This window comes from Talpa europaea (assembly GCF_964194135.1).
Source record: "Talpa europaea genome assembly, chromosome: 1".
NCBI lineage: Eukaryota > Metazoa > Chordata > Mammalia > Eulipotyphla > Talpidae > Talpa > Talpa europaea.
The window spans coordinates 10,421,100-10,441,066 of NC_140073.1; the positions used below are offsets into that span (position 1 = coordinate 10,421,100).

Below are 19,967 nucleotides of genomic sequence, written 5' to 3' on the forward strand. Positions count from 1 at the left end.
TTCCTTTGTCCTTAAAATACTTAGGTGCTTTGGTCTCTAACTTTCCCCAAGAAGTGGTTCGATTCCACCATTTCCCCTGAAAGTTAGAAAACATTAAAATTGTTTACATTGTACTATTCAAGTGAATGACTCCAGTGTCAGTATTTAAGTCCAAAAAATATAGTTTGGACCCTCAGAAGGACTACAAACAACATTAGCAAATTAATAGCAGAATGCATTGTAAAAGGCAGTGAAATTGTATATAAAATATATTATTTTAGGTGAGAAAATCTGCAGCGTGCTTACAGGAAGCAATGAAATTAATGTCTATAAAATTTGATAAATTTTGAATGTGAAAGTTGACTTTGATGGAACCATTTTAAATAGGATCTGGGCAACCATTGCAGAGAAACCATTTTAGCTGTGTTGTTTTAAATAAGAGGAAGACCTGTGGACTGAGCCATTAAACCATCAGACAAACTCTTGGCTTCTCTTCTATAGAGACCATTCATATCAGAGGAATTGATTACTGAAGTCTAAACCAGACAGTAAAATCAATGACCAATGATGTATAGCCACAAATAGTTCACATTTGTTAACATTAATTCCTTTCTAATCTGCTTAATTCATCTTGCATTTTTACATACTATATTAAATTCTCAATATTATTGTCTCCTTTTTAGGAGAGAATTTGGGTAGAATACTCAAAGAATGAAATGAAACTCTTAGGAAGATACCAAACTCCTATGTTTCTTGTAAAAATTTTCCTAAGAGTCAAGATATAGAAACAAACCATCATCAAATGATTCAAGAATAAAGAAGATATGGTAGGTCTTTAAAACCAAATAGTGAGGGGGGGGCGGAGCAACATGGCGGCGAGGAGACGCTGCGAGTAAGATCTCCCATTAAAAAAAGTTAATAGGGAGGAAAAGCGGCAGGTCCCAGTGAGAACTGGGACACGGAAGATAAACGGACGACTGCAACAAACTGCCCAAAGAAGAAAGGGCCATAAAAGAGGACCAGAAGGGAGGGAAGCGCAGAACCCTGCTCCCCTCCCCCGCCCACAAAGTCGGCACTCTCCGACCGGCAGAGAGGAGGGAAACAATAAACCAAAACGGCCAACAAGAAAAACGGACGCAGCAAGTGGGAATGTGAGTGGAAAGGAACTATTTCAGCCACCACACCCCGTGAACGGGAGCTGTGGAGAACCCTGCAGGATCCGCAGCGGAGGTGAGCTCCAGGCGCCATTAAAGAGAGCCCCGCCCCCCAGGAGGAGGCCAGCACCAGCACACAGCCCCGGCCGCCAGTAAGCTTGAGCAGAAAGCAGCGCGCTGAAAAAGCAGAAGCGGATCCGGATCGGATCGCAGCTGCCCAGGTCCCTGCGGCTGCGACCTAGGCTTGCGGGGAGACCGCGGAGGCACTCCCTGAGTGAGCAGGAACAAGGCGCCCAGGCAGGGAAGCAGGATTCAAAAGGCGCCATTCCCGCGCCACTGATCTGGGCTACAGCCCGCGTCCTGGAACTGAGGGCTTTGGAACTGAGACCCGGGGCACAAAATTAGGGGCGTGGGTTCCCCACGACGGTGGGGCACAAGGCAGACACAGCACCCCAAAGCCGTTGAGGTGTACCCTACCATCCCCGCTCTGCTCCCTGTCCCACGGGGTGGAAAATCAGCTCCCCAAGGGCTCTAGGAGAGATCTCTGGCGCCACCTTGCAACTTGAAGCTAGCAAAGGCTCCTGAAGGAGCTAGTGGCCAGCTGGGGAGTTAGCCCACACCAGGCCCCTTCCGAACAAGTAGTCTGAGCCCACAGGGAGAGCGAGCACCCACAGCCGGGGCAGACCAGGCACGCAGAAGAGTGTGCCTGAGACCAGACGCGCAGGGAGTGTGTCCCACATCACCATTTTAGAACAGGGACATTTCTTCAGTAAAGACTACCTGCAGAAGGCTTCCTCAGGAGCCAGAGGTGAGCGGGGGAAGTTCTCCCACGCCAGACCCCCTCTGGCCTGCAGTCCAAGCCCAGAGGGGAGCAGGAACCCACCGCCGGGGCAGACCAGGTGCACGGGGGAGTGTGTCCCCACATCAGCATTTTAGAACAGGGACCTTTCTCCAGTAAAGACTGCTTGAAACTGACAGATGACTCCTGGAAGAACCAGAGGGGAACAGAGAAGCCCACCCAAGATGCCGGCCAGTCCCAACAACACAGTGTCCCAATGCATACGGCAAATTAGAAAACAACAGTAGGGAGGAGAAGAACCACACGCAACCTAGCAACTCTCCAGAGAAAAAGCACACCACAAAAAGAAAACCAGCCCCCAGATTGCAACGACAATAACTTGGAAGAATTTCTGAGCCTTCCAGAAAGAAAATTTAAAGTTGCCGTGATTAAAAAACTGACAGAAGTCATAAAGGAAAACAATGATAAGGGAAAAATAATCAACGATCAGAAGAATGCAATTGAGTCCCTAGAGAGGGAAAACAATGGTCAGAAGATGAAATTGAGTCTCTAAAGAGGGAAGTAAAAGAAATGCAGGAGATCAAAGAATTAATGGAAGAACTAAAGAATTCTGGGAAAAGCAATGAAAGCAGAATAGATGAAATGGAAGAACGAATAAGTAATCTTGAAGACACAGAAATAAAAAGAACCAAAACAGAAAAGGAAAGAGAAGTACGAAGGAAAAAGAACGAAGAAAGACTTTGGGAAATATCTGACTCCATGAGGAAAGGAAATATAAGAGTTATAGGAATACCAGAAGGAGAGGAGAGAGATGTAGGAACAGAGAAAATATTCAAAGAGATAATTGAAGAGAACTTCCCAAATGTGAAGAAGGAGCTGAAAATTGATATACAAGAAGCAAGAAGAACACCAAACTTCCACGACGAAAGGAAAAATACAGCAAGACACATAATAGTAAAGCTCCCAAGAATCCAGGACAAGGAAAAAATAATGAAGCTGGCAAGAGGGAAGAAACAGATAACATTCAAAGGAAAACCAATCAGGCTGACATCAGACTTCTCCGAAGAAACACTACGGGCAAGGAGAGAGTGGAGGGACATAGTCAACAGACTCCAAGAAAACAGATGCCAACCAAGAATACTCTATCCCGCAAAGCTCTCCTTCCTCTTTGAAGAAAGAATATGGACCTTCCCAGACAAACAGAAACTCCGGAATTTCATTGCAACTAAACCCCCACTACAAAAAATACTACAAGGAGTCCTAAAGCCAGAACCTCAGAGGGACGAATAACAATGAAAGAAGGCCAAAAAAAATAAAAAAAGTTATTAAAAGAATAAATAAATAAAATCAAAGGAAAGACAAACACAATGGCAAATACAGATGTTAACATATCAATATTAATTCTAAATGTAAATGGACTAAACTCTTCAATAAAAAGACACAGAGTTGCAGCCTGGATTAAGAAACAAAACCCAACCTTTTGCTGTCTCCAGGAAACACATTTAGCTACAAAAGATAAAAATAGGCTCAAAGTTAAAGGATGGAAAACAATCCTACAAGCAAATGGACCAAAAAAGAAAGCAGGAACAGCTATACTTATATCAGATAAAACAGATTTCAAACTCAAAAAGATAAAAAGAGACCCCAATGGTCACTACATTATGATCAAGGGGACAATACTTCAAGAAGAAATAACACTCATTAACATATACTCACCAAACGAAGGAGCACCAAAATATATCAGACAACTGTTGTCCTCTCTGAAAACAGACATCAGAGAAAACACATACGTAGTGGGAGACTTCAACACACCACTATCAACAATGGATAGATCAACAAGACAAAAAATAAGTAAAGAAACCAAATCTCTAAATAAGGACCTAGAGCAATTGGGCTTAACAGACATCTATAGAACACTAAACCCCAAAAAAACGGAGTACACATTTTTCTCAAGCGCACACGGATCATTCTCCAGGATCGATCACATACTGGGGCACAAGACAAACATCAACAGATACACCAAGATTGAAATCATATCAACCATCTTTTCTGACCATGAAGGCATCAAACTAGAAATAAACCATAAAAAGAAGGCAAGGAACTTTCCTACCTCATGGAGATTAAAAACCACACTACTGGAAGACCATTGGACTAATGAGGAGATCAAAGAAGAAATTAAAAAAATTTTTGAATTGAACGACAAGGAGGACACCAATATCCTAAATGTATGGGATGCAGCAAAAGCAGTAATAAGAGGAAAATATATAGCAATAGAAGCTCACATCAAGAAACAAGAAAGAACGCAAAGAAACAACCTAATCTCGAAGCTCAAATCTAGAAAAAGAACAACAAAAAAACCCCAAAACCAGTAGAAGAAAAGAAATAATAAAAACCAAAGCAGAAATAAATGAAATTGAAACTAAAAAAACAATCCAAAAGATCAATGAAACCAAGAGCTGGTTCTTTGAAAAAATCAATAAAATAGACAAACCCCTACCCAGGCTCACAAAGGAAAAAAGGGAGAAAGCACAAATAAACAGGATCATCAATGAAAGAGGAGAAATCACAACGGACACAGCAGAAATCAAAAGAATAATCAATAACTACTATGAACAGTTATATGGAAACAAGTTTAACAATCTAGAGGAGATGGACAAATTCCTACAACTCTACAATCACCCAAAGCTAGATAAAGAAGAAATAGAACACCTAAACAGACCAATTACAATTAAGAAATTGAAATGGTAATCAAAAACCTCCCCAAAAACAAAAGCCCAAGTCCTGATGGATTTACAAATGAATTCTACCAAACATTCAGAGACGAATTAGTGCCTATCCTTCACAAACTCTTCCAAAAAATTGAGAAGGAAGGGACAATACCAAACACGTTCTATGAAGCCAACATTACACTAATACCAAAACCGAACAAGGACAACACAAAAAAGGAAAACTACAGGCCAATCTCCCTAATGAACACTGATGCAAAAATCCTCAATAAAATTTTAGCTATCAGAATCCAACAATGTATCCATAAGATAATTCACCACGACCAAGTAGGATTCATTCCAGGGACACAAGGATGGTTTAACATCCGAAAATCAATCAACGTTATCCAACACATCAACAAAAAGAAATATAAAAACCATATGATAATATCAATAGATGCTGAGAAAGCTTTCGACAAAGTGCAACACCCATTCATGATAAAAGCCCTTGAAATTCTTGGGATACAAGGAACATACCTCAACATCATAAAGGCCATCTATGACAAGCCAACAGCCAGTATCATTCTCAATGGTGAAAAGCTGAAAGCAATTCCATTAAGATCTGGAACAAGACAAGGATGTCCACTCTCACCACTGCTTTTCAATATAATACTGGAAGTCCTAGCCAGGGCAATAAGACAAGAGAAAGACATCCAAGGAATCCAAATAGGAAAAGAAGAAGTCAAACTATCACTATTTGCAGACGATATGATATTATACATAGAGAACCCCAAAAACTCCACAGAAAAGCTAATTCAACTCATCAATCAGTTCAGTAAAGTGGCAGGATACAAAATCAACACGCAAAAGTCAGTAGCCTTCCTATACACAAACAATAAATCTGAAGAAGAAGAAATCAAAAAAACCATCCCTTTTGTTATTGAAACAAAAAAAATCAAATATTTGGGAATAAATCTAACAAAAGAGGTAAAGGACCTATACAAAGAAAACAGTAAACACTGTTAAAAGAAATAGAAGAAGACACAAAGAAATGGAGAGACATCCCCTGCTCATGGATTGGAAGAATAAACATTATTAAAATGGCCATCCTTCCAAAAGCAATATACAGATTCAATGCTATTCCAATCAAAATTTCAATGTCATTCTTCAAAGAAATAGAACAATTAATGATGAAATTCATATGGAATCACAAAAAACCCCGAATAGCCAAAGCTCTCCTGAAAAAAAAAGAAGGGAATGGAGGCATCACACTCCCAGACTTCAAACTATACTACAAAGCCATAATCATCAAAACTGCATGGTATTGGAACAAGAACAGACATACAGACCAATGGAATTGAATAGAAAATCCAGAAATAAACCCACAGATTTATAGTCAACTAATCTTTGACAAAGGAGCAAAGACTATGCATTGGAGCAAAGAAAGTTTGTTCAATAAATGGTGCTGGGAAAACTGGGTTGCTACATGCAAAAGAATGAAGCTTGACCACTACCTCACACCATACACAAAAATCAACTCAAAATGGATTAAAGAACTAGACATAAGACCTGGAACCATAAAATATATAGAAGGAAATATAGGCGAAACACTACGTGATTTGCACATCAAAGACATCTTTACAGACACATCACCCAAAGCAGTGATAGTGAAGGCAAAGATAAACAGCTGGGACTACATCAAATTAAAGAGCTTTTGCACAGCAAAAGAGACAATAACAAAAACAAAGAGAAACCCCACCAACTGGGAGAACATTTTTGCACCCAACACTAATGATAAAGGACTGATCACAAAAATCTGCAAAGAGCTGATGAGACTCAACAACAACAAAGAAAATAATCCAGTCAAAAAATGGGCAGAAGAGCTAAAAAGAAACTTCTCTGAAGAGGAAATGCAAATGGCCAACAGGCATATGAAAAAATGTTCAACATCACTTGTCATCAGGGAAATGCAAATCAAAACTACCATGAGATACCATCTCACACCAGTGAGAATGGCACATATTAAAAAAACTAGCAACAACAAATGTTGGCGAGGGTGTGGAGAAAAAGGAACTCTTCTGCACTGTTGGTGGGAGTGCAAACTGGTCCAACCACTGTGGAAAGCTGTGTGGAGATTTCTGGACCTACTAAACATAGAGCTTCCATATGATACAGCAATTCCACTCCTAGGTATTTACCCAAAGGACACAGAAACATCAATTCCAAACAACACCTGCACCCCTATGTTTATAGCAGCACTATTTACAATAGCTAAGCTTTGGAAACAGCCCAAATGCCCAAAAATAGATGACTGGATCAAGAAGATGTGGTACATATATACCATGGAATATTACTCAGCATTCAAAAAAGATAAACACATGCAATTTGCAGCAACATGGATGGCGCTGGAAGGAATCATGCTCAGCGAAATAAGCCAGAAAGAAAAAGAAAAATACCGGATGGTCTCACTCATAGCAGGAATCTAGAAAACTTAAATAAGGGACCAGGAAAATGAATAACTATAAGAAAGTGAAAATCAAAATCAACAAAAAACTATGAACCAGAGACACTTTTAGGGGGGCGGGGGCAGGAGGGGAGGGATTAGGGTCAGAATGGGGGGGCTGCAATTGTATGGGGAATATAACAATAAAATTTATAAAAAAAATTTAAAAAAAATTAAAAAAAATAAAATAAAATGGGAGAAAAAAAAATAAAACCAAATAGTGAGAAAAAAAAAAAAAAAGAAGATATGGTATATACTATACGTTTGGGATTCTTTTTATCTGAAGGAAACCCACCCATGCATGACAACATGGGTGACCTCACTGAAATAAGTAATATAGGTGAACTCATGAACTCAGTGAAATAAACCAGATTCAGAAGACAAGTACTCAGTGGCATCACTTATAAGTGTGATCTAACAAAAAGTCAAACACAAATGTGGTTTGTGGGGCTATAGTATGATGTTGGTCAAAGAGCACAAACTTTCTATTAAAAGGGGAGTCATTTCCTTTTTGTTTTTAAAGATTTATTTATTTTTATACAAGAACTGTTGTACAAGGCAAAGGTGCCGGAGGGTGCGAGGATTCACCAGAGACAGAGCGGGATGCAAAACAGGCAGACTGATTGAAATAGACTGCTGAGGGGAGCAGCAGGCAAGTCAGGAGAGGTCTGCCACACCATGTGGGTAACTCCCTGGAGGGCCGGGAATCGAACCCACGCTGCAGAAGCTGTGGACAGCTTCACAGCACTGTGCTCAACCTGCCCGCCACCAGGGAGCCCCTAAGGGGAGTCAGTTCTGGGAATCTAGTGTACAAAATGGTAACTAACCTAGTAAGACTGTATTGTGTGCCTGAACTTTGCTGGCAGAGTATAGCTTATGAATTCACACACAGAAATTAAGAAAGAAAGCTGGTGAGGTGATAAGTATGTGAATTAAACTAATTGTGTAGCTCATCTAATTTATTGTCAAGAACTAATGCACGTGGTACTGCAAGATGCAACTAAGTTGGGAACATATCCCCAAAATAAGGCAGAAATGAAGACATGAGGGAGGATCAAAGCCTGTGGATGCTTCTCAGTCTCTGGCCTGATGCCCAACACATCTCTGGGACCCAGAGAAGGTGAGTCAAGGAAGTTGGAGGAAAAAAATCAATTACTTTACATAAAAGCATTATTCTTGACTAAGAGATTGTTGAATTTCTTTGAGTAAGAAAGGTTTGAAGCCCTGGCAATAAAGAATATTTCAAAGTCTTCCAGGTTCAGTTCAGTATAATTAAATGATTGATTGAGGCAAGACACTGTGGGTAACGGTTAGGGAGACTGACAAATGTTATATTTTCTATAGTTGTTGGTTTACATATGGTAATTTTGAGACTGAAAACAGAAGCAAATGTTTGGGCATAGAATCCATGTAAATTACCCAACCACCTCTCACAGGGTAATAACATACAATATACTCACTACTTCAGGTCTGACCTGGCTTTTATCATCTCGCACATGGATTATAGCAATCACCTCTCAAGTGGCTTTCCCGCTTCTGCTGTTGTCCACACTAAAGTACATTATGTTATTTCATAAATTCCTTTCACTGGCAGTTTAGTCCTTTCTAGCAAAGGAAAAAAAAATACTACATATTATGAGTGATTTTGGAAAATTAAATAACCTAGCTATAAATTGTTGATTCTCCAAATTATTGTCCCTGACTTTCCTGTGTCAATGTACTATTATCAGAGCAAGATCTTGCAAAAATCAAGACAAATGACTTGCAGTCAAAGAGTTGATAATGAGAAAAGAGTGTCAAAATATGGAATGGAAGTTAAAATATTATGTGATAAAGGTCAAATGGATGTTATATTACAGGATAGAATGTTGCATTTGAAATATTTCACTTAGTTGCAGGAATATTAGCAATATTTCATACAATGGAACAAGACAACTAAATTTAAAAATGAGCAGAATTCTAGCAATCAAACTTTATGACCAACTTAGAGTCTGCAATGTTCTTTACCTCTCCTGATGAGCATTGTTCATAGATACATATTTATTGATGCCTAATAATTAAGCATTGGATGCATGAATTCATAATTTACAAAGTTTATGAAAATTCAAAGTAACAATAAAATTTACCTCTATGTTACTTACAGTTTTAAAAACCACCTAATATCATTTTCTTTTTCATGCCTTTCTCATAGAGTGAATTCCAGAATCAGTGTATCATCTCCTTATTAGCTTCATTTTTTAAAATATATGTCCCTGTAACTAAAGAAAAATTATATGGAGATATGAGCAGAGGGTCTAATAATTAAAAAAAAAAAAAAAACACTGTATTTCATAAGCTCCAAAGTCTTTCCAAGTTACATTCTTTGAGGTCAAGAAAAGATGTTTTAAAGATTTGAATTTTAGTGTCTTCAGATGTCTTGCATAGCTATAGTTCCAAGGAAATGCTGTGAGTGCTTCTAACTTGGTGCCAAATGGGAGCCTCTACTCCTCAGAGCTGGAGTGGATGGAGAGCCAGGGTCAGAGGAGTGGTCAGGGGCTCAGGCTCCACAGCCCATACTCACCAGAGAGAGAACTGAACTGCATCCTGATCCAACGGGACAGCCCTGCTCATCTCCTAGTTACCACCTGATAAATAGATCAAGGAGTTTAAAATATTAGCAACATGTTCTGGAGAAACACTGTCCTTTCAGTGAAGAAGGCACAATTTACTACCTAAGTTTCACTGTGTTTTTAAGTGAAGTATGAGATCAAGGAAGAATAATAGTTGTTGAATTTGTTACTTGATAATAAAAACCAGAAATTTATATGACATGACACCCTATTATTAAGAGTGACACAGAGATGTCTCCATAATGTGTACCAGGTAAGCAGAGATTATAGTATCCTGCTTATTTTATAATAGTATATTTTTAATTTTATTTTTATTATTTTATAGTGTATTTTAAAACTCAGAATATAGTCATTAAAAGTACATTTTCCTTTCTTCTGATCATATTCATTTGTGATACAGAATGCTGAACTTGAAATACACACTATAAGTAGAGCAGTATAAAAGATATAAAATGGACATGAAACACCTTATCATAAAAAAAAATTACATGTTTAGTTATATTTTGAAAAATATTATACTTAAAAATCAGTGCTAATTGAATGCTTTAAGAAAACCATTCAGTTTTGATTAAGTTTGTAGGGTTGGCATCACCTGGCTGAGTATTAGGTCACCTGGATCAGGTACTAGCTTCTTGACACTGGAAAGATACTTAACTCTCTATGTATCTTGTCTTTATTCAAAATGTAAAAAAAGTAACAGTACCTACTTTATTCAGATGTAAAAAATAAGAAAATTTGGGCATGTTTATTAACAGTGTGGTTGTAAATAATGGATATTGAAAAACTATTAATATAAATATATTTTCATATAACCAGACCTTTTTAAGCAGCACAATGTAATGGTCCTATTAAAATAGTGAATTGGTAAAGGGAAAACTCCACAGACCATATTAAAACTGCCAATATACCCCTAATTTTTATGGAGAGGGTCGATCAATTTCAGAGAATATAAACAAAGTTATTGGATATGCTCTCAATATTCTATCAATTTGGGTTAGACATTAAAATTTAATTTTATTTGTATTTCTATAATATGTCTATTCTCATGTACTCAAAATACCAGATACTGTTACAGAGAAGAGAAAAACTAACTATAAAAGTTCAGTAAGTTCAAATGATTTCTCTCCAATTTCTGCTTCTGGTTGGCATCTCCAGCATGGTTTTAGGATTCCTGGCAAATGAATACTCTGGTCTTTTTTCCTCTGATAGGTTGGAAAATGTCTACTCCATGACTGGATAAAAGATGAGCAAATTTCAATATGAAGAAAAGAAATATCAGTTAAAATCATAATGGTAAATACTATAAGTATGCTAATGATCATATAGCAGAATTACTCCAGGATCTTTTAAGTAACCCTGCTAAATAGATTGTGCTCCTAAATCTCAAAACATGTCCATGAGTTACATTCTTAATATTCCTGTGTATGTTTTCAATCAAGGAAATTTATGCACTGCTAATTTAAATTGGGTTACATTACCAGAATATATCAAATTTTCATTTTAAGTCACTTAATATCAAGGTTTTCTTTCAGTCAGTGAACTCTTCAGTGACTTAGGGTGAGATTTAAGAGTCAATGGGAATCTTTTTCAATGACCCAAGAGTAGGTGTTTGTAAACCACTCATCTGTGGAAGCCTTGGATAATTGTTTGGAGTAAACAGAAGGAGGATACAAAGGCCTATTATTTCTGGAATGATTTTTTTTCTGTTTTAATAAACTTGAAAATACCAGCATGATCTGCATCCCCTGATGTCTGACAAAAATCTCAGAATGGCTTTTGCATCCTTAACAATGTGTATCCCCTGCAAAACAGGTAACTCTCTCCACCTAGAACAGCACTTTCTAGGGTGATACCACACTTTCCTGCTTGATGTAACCTCTGGTATGTAAGCTCTGTAAAGATATAACTGAACTCATAGTATAGGCCATTATTATTATTATTATTATTATTATCATCATCATCATCATCATTAGCATTTAACACACTTTATATTTAACATGCACTTAGCATTTACCCATAAGGAACTACCATGCATATTCTATATTGTCTGATTACCTGATTATTTACCAAACAAACCCATGTCATTACGCTAAATACTCTTTTTAGTTGTTTATCATAAGGGGGAGCTCATAAAGAAAATTCTGCATGCAGGGAAGGCGATGCAAATCTTGACAAATTTGAGAAGCTATAAAATGGGAAAAAAATATCAAAAGGTGAAAGGAGGAAAAAATAAATAACACTGTAGAAACAAAGTTAGAAATGAAAGACTAGGGAAGGCCAGTGCACTGAATTACAATTTATAGGACACTTGATACAAAACACCTCCAGTTCCTTGATCCTTCTGTTGATATTTGTGAGCCATAAAATGGAGCTGTTCTCTTGAAGGTGTACAGTGAGAAACTGCAGTCAGAACTCAGGATTCCATGAACTGAGTAGGAAGGGATTTATGACCACAGCACTAAGAAGTAAAACACAGAAATTACAATATGTTCTTCTCTTTGGAACTTTTGGTGATCAGAAGATCTTGACGTCCTACAAAAAGAAAGGGAAACTGTATTCTCTATGAAGTTAAGCTCAATTTGGTCTGAGAAGTGAAGTGGAGCTAGTTCCAAATTCGTGACAATGTGGATTTAGGATTATGTGGTGATCTCTAAAATGGGCATTGTTTCACATAAATGAATGATACAAAGCTTGGAAGGAAAGAACAAGAATTGAGATCTGCATTTAGCATAGTGCAGGGTGGACTGAACATCTTTGATCAGAAAACAATTTTTGAACAAATGATTTAGCAAAGTGTATAGTGTATAAGGCATTATGTTCAGAATTCAGATGTAGATTATAAAAATATATATTTTAACAGCATATATTATATGCATATATATCATATATTGACTATATATTATATGTACATTATGTGTTATAAGTAACAATATTCTATCATAGGATGATGTTCCAAGTACTCATATAAGAGATAAGATGATCACAATGGTAGGCTTTCCACTTTGTCTAGGGTTATGTTTGAATTTCCAGATGAAATTCTCTTACACTTTTTTTCTTTATTTTGGTCAAACTATCTCAGAGATACATAAATAAATTAACACATTTTTAAAGCATTAACATTTGGAATATACTTAAATTTGTTAAAATTTGGGGGGGCATGGTAAAATTAAAGTTGTTATTAGCAAATTCTATACATCTTTATTTCACATTCTAGATATTATGTCCCCATAGGACTTGCTAAAGTGCATTATTTCCAGTGGAGAAAGCTGTGGAGTGGTCAGGTTGGCTGAAGTGGACCAGGTAGTGGAGACTTATAGACCACCTGCCCCTGGACTCCCTGAGAAAAATTCACAGAAGAAATATCAAACGCAATGTAAAAGAGCCATCATGATTGTACTGAGAATGTGCTAGGCAAATAAATAGAAAACTAAGGCAAATAGAGAACATATGAAACAGAAAGGGGAAACAATTCTTACTTGAAAAGAGCCTTTGCAATCTAGAGCTGTTTGAGAAAAGGCTCCCTGCCATGCTTTGTTTTCATGTTATGATTAACTATTTTTTTCTCACTGTTAGAAATGATCCCCTAATAATTCTAAATATGACCAAGAAGAATAGATCTTCTGTTTCCACAATCTGGAATTTTATAAAATAAACCAGAAAGAAAATTAGGCATTTACCCTGTGCCAATGGATTTGAAATCATTGACTTAATAGGTCACACTTTTCAGGTGGGTCAAAGGATTAAACTGAGCTCTAAACCTTAAAATTATTTTGTTTGTAAATGGAACACATAGGACAAAATTCCCCACTGGGGAACCACACTGCATTGGTGGAATTCATCCTGATTGGGTTTTCTGCTGTTCCCAACCTTCAAGGATTTCTGTTTGGTATATTTTTGATAATCTATATTGTTATTCTTACAGGAAATACCCTCATTATCATGATAACTAAGGTTGATCCTTCACTCCAGATCCCCATTTATTTTTTTCTTCAGAATTTTTCTTTTTTGGAAATGTGTTATGTGTCTGTCACGGTACCCAGATTGTTAGCAGATCTTTGCAGACAAAATAGAAGTATTTCCTTTGTGACTTGTTCTTTTCAAATGGATATTTTTGTGTCCTTGGGATCCACTGAGTGCTTAATTCTCACTGGAATGGCTTATGACAGGTATGTTGCCATTTGTAATCCATTAATGTGCCCTGTCATCATGAACAATAGACTGTGTATCCAATTGGCAGCTTCATGTTGGATCACTGGAATTCTAGTACCCATAGGGCTCACATACAGGTTTTCTCTCCACCCTTCTGTAAATCTAATGAGTTGAACCATTTTTTCTGTGATGTACCCCCTGTTGTTCAACTTGCTTGTGGGGACACTTTGATGATTGAGACATTGATCTATGTGATTGCTACTTTGAATATCACTGTTCCTTTTGTGTTGATACTTGGATCGTATGTGAATATAATTTCCACCATCACGAAGCTTCCATCAGCAACTGGGAGAGCCAAGGCTTTCTCGACGTGCTCTTTCCATCTCATGGTTGTGACTTTATTCTTTGGATCCGGCATCATTGTGTATATGGAACCTAAGTCCTCTCACTCCTCAGGAATGGACAAATACCTTTCCCTTTTTTACTCCATCTTGATACCAATGTTTAACCCTATTATATATTGTCTGAGAAACAAGGATGTTATGGTGGCCTTGAGAAAGTTCCTACAGAAAGTGAATGTGCCTTGACTCAAAACAATTATAACTCTTTATTTATCAAGATTTCATTTGTTTTTTTCTTCAGTTTTGCTAAGGTTCTAAAATAATCTGAAAGTGTAATCTCATATATTTATCTCTCAAATAATAAATAAATTGTAATTTTAAAAATTAAAGTTATCCCAAACTCAATCCAAGGTATAGAAATATATGAAATAACACTTTTAAATTACATTGAAATACACATTGTATATGTATCTCCAGTATCATATTGTCTGAAACTGATGGATATTCAAATATGTTGGAAACAAGGGTGATTAGTGGCACAGGTTTAACTAGTGTTGTTTTTACCTGCTTCTGAACAATATTTGCATTATAAATACACAGATAAGTGTAACATAAAGAAGGATTGAATCCCAACTACCATAGGTGTAGTTAGCTTATTTAGGAAGTTGACATTCCATCTATCCAATGCTTTTATTAATGATTCCTCAGCTACTTACCTAATGGTGAACAAACATATGCAAAATGGCTCACTATCTTAGTTCCAAAATTCAATCTTCCCCTACAATATCACTTAAATCCTTCACATTCATGATATTAATTTAAATAGCTCATCATAATTACATATACAAGTTTTATTTTCTTTTAAAAGATTTATTTATTTATACATACAAGAATTTGGGTGTAGACCAGAGTTGCTGGAGGTGAGAAGATTCACCAGAGACAGAAAGCAGAACAGGCAGATCTACCTAAATCCATTACTGAGAGAAGCAGCAAGTGAGACAGAAGAGATGTGCCGTGCCATGTAGATTAGTTCCATGGCCTGGGATCGTATTTAGCCCATTGCAAGGGTAATAGCCCTGAGACTTAAACCATAGGCCACCAGGGAAGCCTCAGTATGCAGGTTTTAAATGCACATAAAAGGTATAAAAGTTATGGGTTGAGAGGCATTTGGATAACTGAAATACAGGTTTCTGTAAAATGATTAACTTGTGTGTATTTGCAACTTTTATAGCCTTCTAATATTTTCTTGAGGTAAATATCAGTAATTATTCTTTCACTCTTTTTTTTTAAAGATTTGTTTATTTATAGAAGAACTGGGGTACAGGCCAGAAGCGAAGCAGGGTGAGAGGATTCACCAGAGATAGAGAGGGGAGAAGAACAGGCAGACGACCAAAAACACTGCTGAGGGGAGCAGCAGGCAAGACAGAAGTGGTCTGCCACACCATGTGGGTATCTCCCTGGCCAGCCAGGAATCGAACCCACACTGCAGAGGCTGCAGACAGCTTCACAGCACTGCTCTCAACCCACTGCGCCACTGGGGAGGCCCTCTTTCACTCAATTTTTAAAGATTTTTATAGGTTTGCCATTTATTTTATTGGAAAGATGAAGTGCTGCATTTGAAATATTACACTTGTTTGCAGGCTTATTATTAGGTCACTTTTCATACAATGTAACAGACCAACTCAATTTAAAGATGAGCAGGATTCAGGATTCTAGCAGTCAAGCTTTGTGACCAACCTAGTGGCTGCAAAGCTCTTGTATCTCCTGAAGAACGTTGCTTATAGTTACATATTTATTGATACCTAATAAATAAGCAATGAATGCATGAATAAATAATTTACAAAGGTTACTAAAGAGTCACAGCAACACCAAAATTTGCTCTACTCTTTCTCTTGCAATTTTATAAACCACCTAATATGTTTTCTCTTTCAAAATTTCTCCATGGAGAAAATTCAAGACTGAATGTACTATCTCCTTGTTAACTTCATTTATTCTTATATAAGACCCAGAACTAAAGATAAATTATATGCTGATGTTCCTACTCCCATCTCTCTCCCCTGATGTGTGTCCCTGGTTTACAGTTGCTTGTTAATTTTTATTTTTACTTTATTATAATAAGTCTTTTTCCTCGTCCTTATTTAAGTTTTCTAAATTCCTGCTATGAATGAGACCATCCAGTATTTTTCTTTTTCTTTCTGGCTTATTTCACTGAGCATGATCCCTTCTAGCTCCATCCATGTTGCCGCAAATTTCATGTGTCTGGGGACTATAACCAAGATGAAAATGCATATATTGTGCAAAAACAAAAAATGATGTAAGAAATATATAAAATAAAAATAAATAAATAGTGGAGATCTGAAAAAAATAAAAGTTGTTTTGAAAACTGATGTAATAAAAAAAATTATACGTTGATGTGAGCAGTGAGCCTAAAAACAAAACCACACCCTCTATACGTTGCATGAGCTCTAGAGACTTTCCAAGTTACATTCTTGGAAGAAAAGAAATGGTGTTGTCCTAAATAATGATTTCATACAAAGTTACAGTACAAAGTTAACGCTGTGAAGGGGCCAGAAAGGGAGTCTCTACTCCCCAGAGGTGGAGTGGATGGAGAGCCAGGGTCAGAGGAGTGGTCAGGAGCTCATGCTCCACAGCCCATACTCCCCAGAGAGAGAACTGAAATGCATCTTGATTCAACTGGTCAGCCTGGCTGATCTCCTAGTTACCACCTGATAAACAGATCAAGGAGTTTAAAATATGAGCAACATGTTCTGGAGAAACACTATCCTCTCAGTGAAGAAGGCACAATTTCCTACCTAAGTTTCACTGTGTTTTTAAGTGAAGTGTGAGATCAGGGAAGGATAGTAGTTATTGATTTTGTTACTTGATAACAAAACCCAGAAATTTATATGGCATAACACATTATTCCTTTTAAATGAGTGAGTGACACAGATTTCTCCATAATATGTACCAGGTAAGCAGAAATAATTTTACCCAGCTTATTTTATGACAGTGTATTTAAAATATTTTTATTTTATTGTTTCATAGTGCATTTTAAAATTTAGAATACAAATTCAATAAAAATAGCTTTCTTCTGATCATATTCACTTGTGTGATAAAACTCTAAACTTGAAATACATGCTGTCACTGTGTATATAGTAGTATAAGAGACATAAAATGGATGTGAAAACATCTTATTTGTGTAAAAAGTTTTGTGTGACATGTTTTACTTATATTTTTCAGAATATGACATTCAAAGAATCACATTTCAGTGAATGCTTTAAGAACACCATTCAGTTTGGGTTTTGGATGTGGAGTCAACATCACTCTCCTGAGTGTTAGGTGGCCTGGGTCAGCACTAGCTTCTTGACATTGGGAAAGATACTTAACTGTCTATGCATCTGACATTTTATGCAAAAATGTGGATAATAACTGTACCTACTTTATTCAAATGTAATAAGCGAGATCATTCAGTAGTCTATTAACAGTGTAGTAATAATATAATGAATATTGATAAAATGTTAATATTAAAAAAAACTTTTCTAATAACCAGACATATTCATGCAGCATAGCTGTGACAGCTTCTGTTGAGATAGCCAATTGGTAAAAGGATCACTCCACAGACATATTAAAATTGGCAATATACCCCAAATTTTTATAGAGAGTGTAAGTCCAGTTTAGAGTAGAAAATCATCAAAAAGAGTTATCTTGGGATATGCTCTTAGTATTATATAAAATTTGCTTAAGATTTTTAAATTTAATTTTATTTGTATTTCTATAATGCCTAATCTCATGTACTCAAAATAAAATATACCAGTACAGATGAGAGAAAAACTAAGAATAATAGCTCATTAAGTTCAAATGGTTTCTCTCCAATTTTTGCCGCTGTTTTACACCAGCATAGAATAATATACTAATTTAAAGATCAGTATTCCTGCCAAATTAATACCCTGTTCTTTCTTTCTTCTGATAGGTTGGAAAATGTCTGCTCCATTACTGGATAAAGATGACTAAATTTCAAAATGCTGAGAAGTGATATTAGTTATAATAATACTGAGAAATAGAATAAGTATGATAATGATCATAATAGACACCTGATGGAACTTAACTGTGTTTTTGAAGTAAACCAACTAAATAGATTGTGCTACTAAATTCTGAAAACATCTCCTTGAATTACATTATTATTATTATTATTACATTGTATGATTTCAAGCATGGAGAATTAAGCACTGATAATTTGAATTGGGTTATATTATCATAACATAACAAACTTTCATTTTAATTCATTTAATATTAAGGCCTTTGGTCAGTGAGCTCTTTATTTACTTAGGGCATGTTAGTGGAGTCAGGTGGAATTATTTCTCATGTCCTATCTGCAGGTATTCTTAAACCACTCATGCACTGAAGCCTTGGACAACCATTTGTAATTAACAGAGTGAAGATATGAGGGCCTATTTTTCCTGAAATGATTTTTTTTCTGTTTTCATAAAATGAAAATATCAGCATTATTCTGTGATTCCCCTGTTATCTGACAAAATCTCAGAGTGGCTGTCACTTTCTTAAGAATGTGGCCCTCCTGCAAGAGAGGTAACTCTTTCCACATAGAACTGCAATTTCTAGGGTGACATCTGACTCCCTGCCTGACTTTACCACTGGTCTGTAAGCCCTATAAAGACATAAATGAACATCTATTGTATGCTAATATGATTATTATTATTATCTTTGACATTTAACACAATTTGTCTTTAACATGCACTTAGCATTTACCCATAAGGGACTACAATATATATTTCATATTGCCTGCCCAGCTGATGTATTTATCCTCATTATGCTAAATACTCCATTTTAGTTGTTTAACATTAGGGCTAGCTTGTAAAGAAAATCTTACATGCAGGGAGGGTGATACAAATCTTGACAAATTTGAGGAGATATAAAATGGGAAAAATAAGTACCAAAAGGTGAAAGGAGCAGAAAATAAATAACACTGTAGAAACAGTTAGGAATGAAAGACCAGGGAGGGCCAGTGCACTGAAATTCAATTTATAGGACACTTTGTTTGATATAAAACACCCCCTTTTCCTTGATTCTTCTGTTGAAATTGAGTCTTAAAAGTAGGTGAGCCATAAGGAGCTGTTATCTTGAGGGTGAGCAGCGAGAAATTATAATCAGAATTCAGGATTCTGTGCAGTAAGGAGGAACGGATTTATAATTAAGGAGTGCCAAGAACTAAAATATAGAAATTACAATTTGTTCATCTATTTGGGACTTGTGGGTGATTTGAAGACCTTGGTATCTTAGAAAAAGAAAGGGAAGTTGTATTCTCTAGGAAGTTAATTAAGCTGAATTTAGTATGGGAAGTGGTGCTAGTTCCAAACTCATGACAATATGGATTTAGGATTATGTGGCAATCTGTGAAATGGCAGTGCTTCAAAGATTTGGTGGAAACTACAGAAATTCAGTTCTAGCATTCAGCATAGTGCAGGACAGACTAAAGATATTTGATCTAAAAAACATTTATTGGACAATTGTTTTTGTTAGCAGTACATTGTATTAGGCACTGTATTCAGAATTCATATACAGGCATTTATAATATTTCTTATTAAAAACATGTCATATACAAAATATATCATATATTAACTATATAAAATTGACACTTTATTCATTATGAGTTAATATATTTCATCACAGAATGTTATTCAAATACTTATTTTAGAGATCAAAGTTGATTATA

At 36.4% G+C, this 19,967-nt stretch overlaps 1 protein-coding gene across 1 annotated transcript; it reads left to right on the forward strand.

Annotated features, from left to right (window-relative positions):
- Positions 1–13,529: 13,529 nt before the first annotated feature.
- Positions 13,530–14,485, forward strand: LOC311168898 (olfactory receptor 10AG1-like; the record flags this gene model as incomplete). The annotated part of the gene is given in 2 exon segments (XM_084230603.1): positions 13,530–14,028; positions 14,031–14,485. Coding segments are annotated over 2 exon segments (954 nt in total).
- Between the last annotated feature and the right edge of the window lie 5,482 nt (positions 14,486–19,967).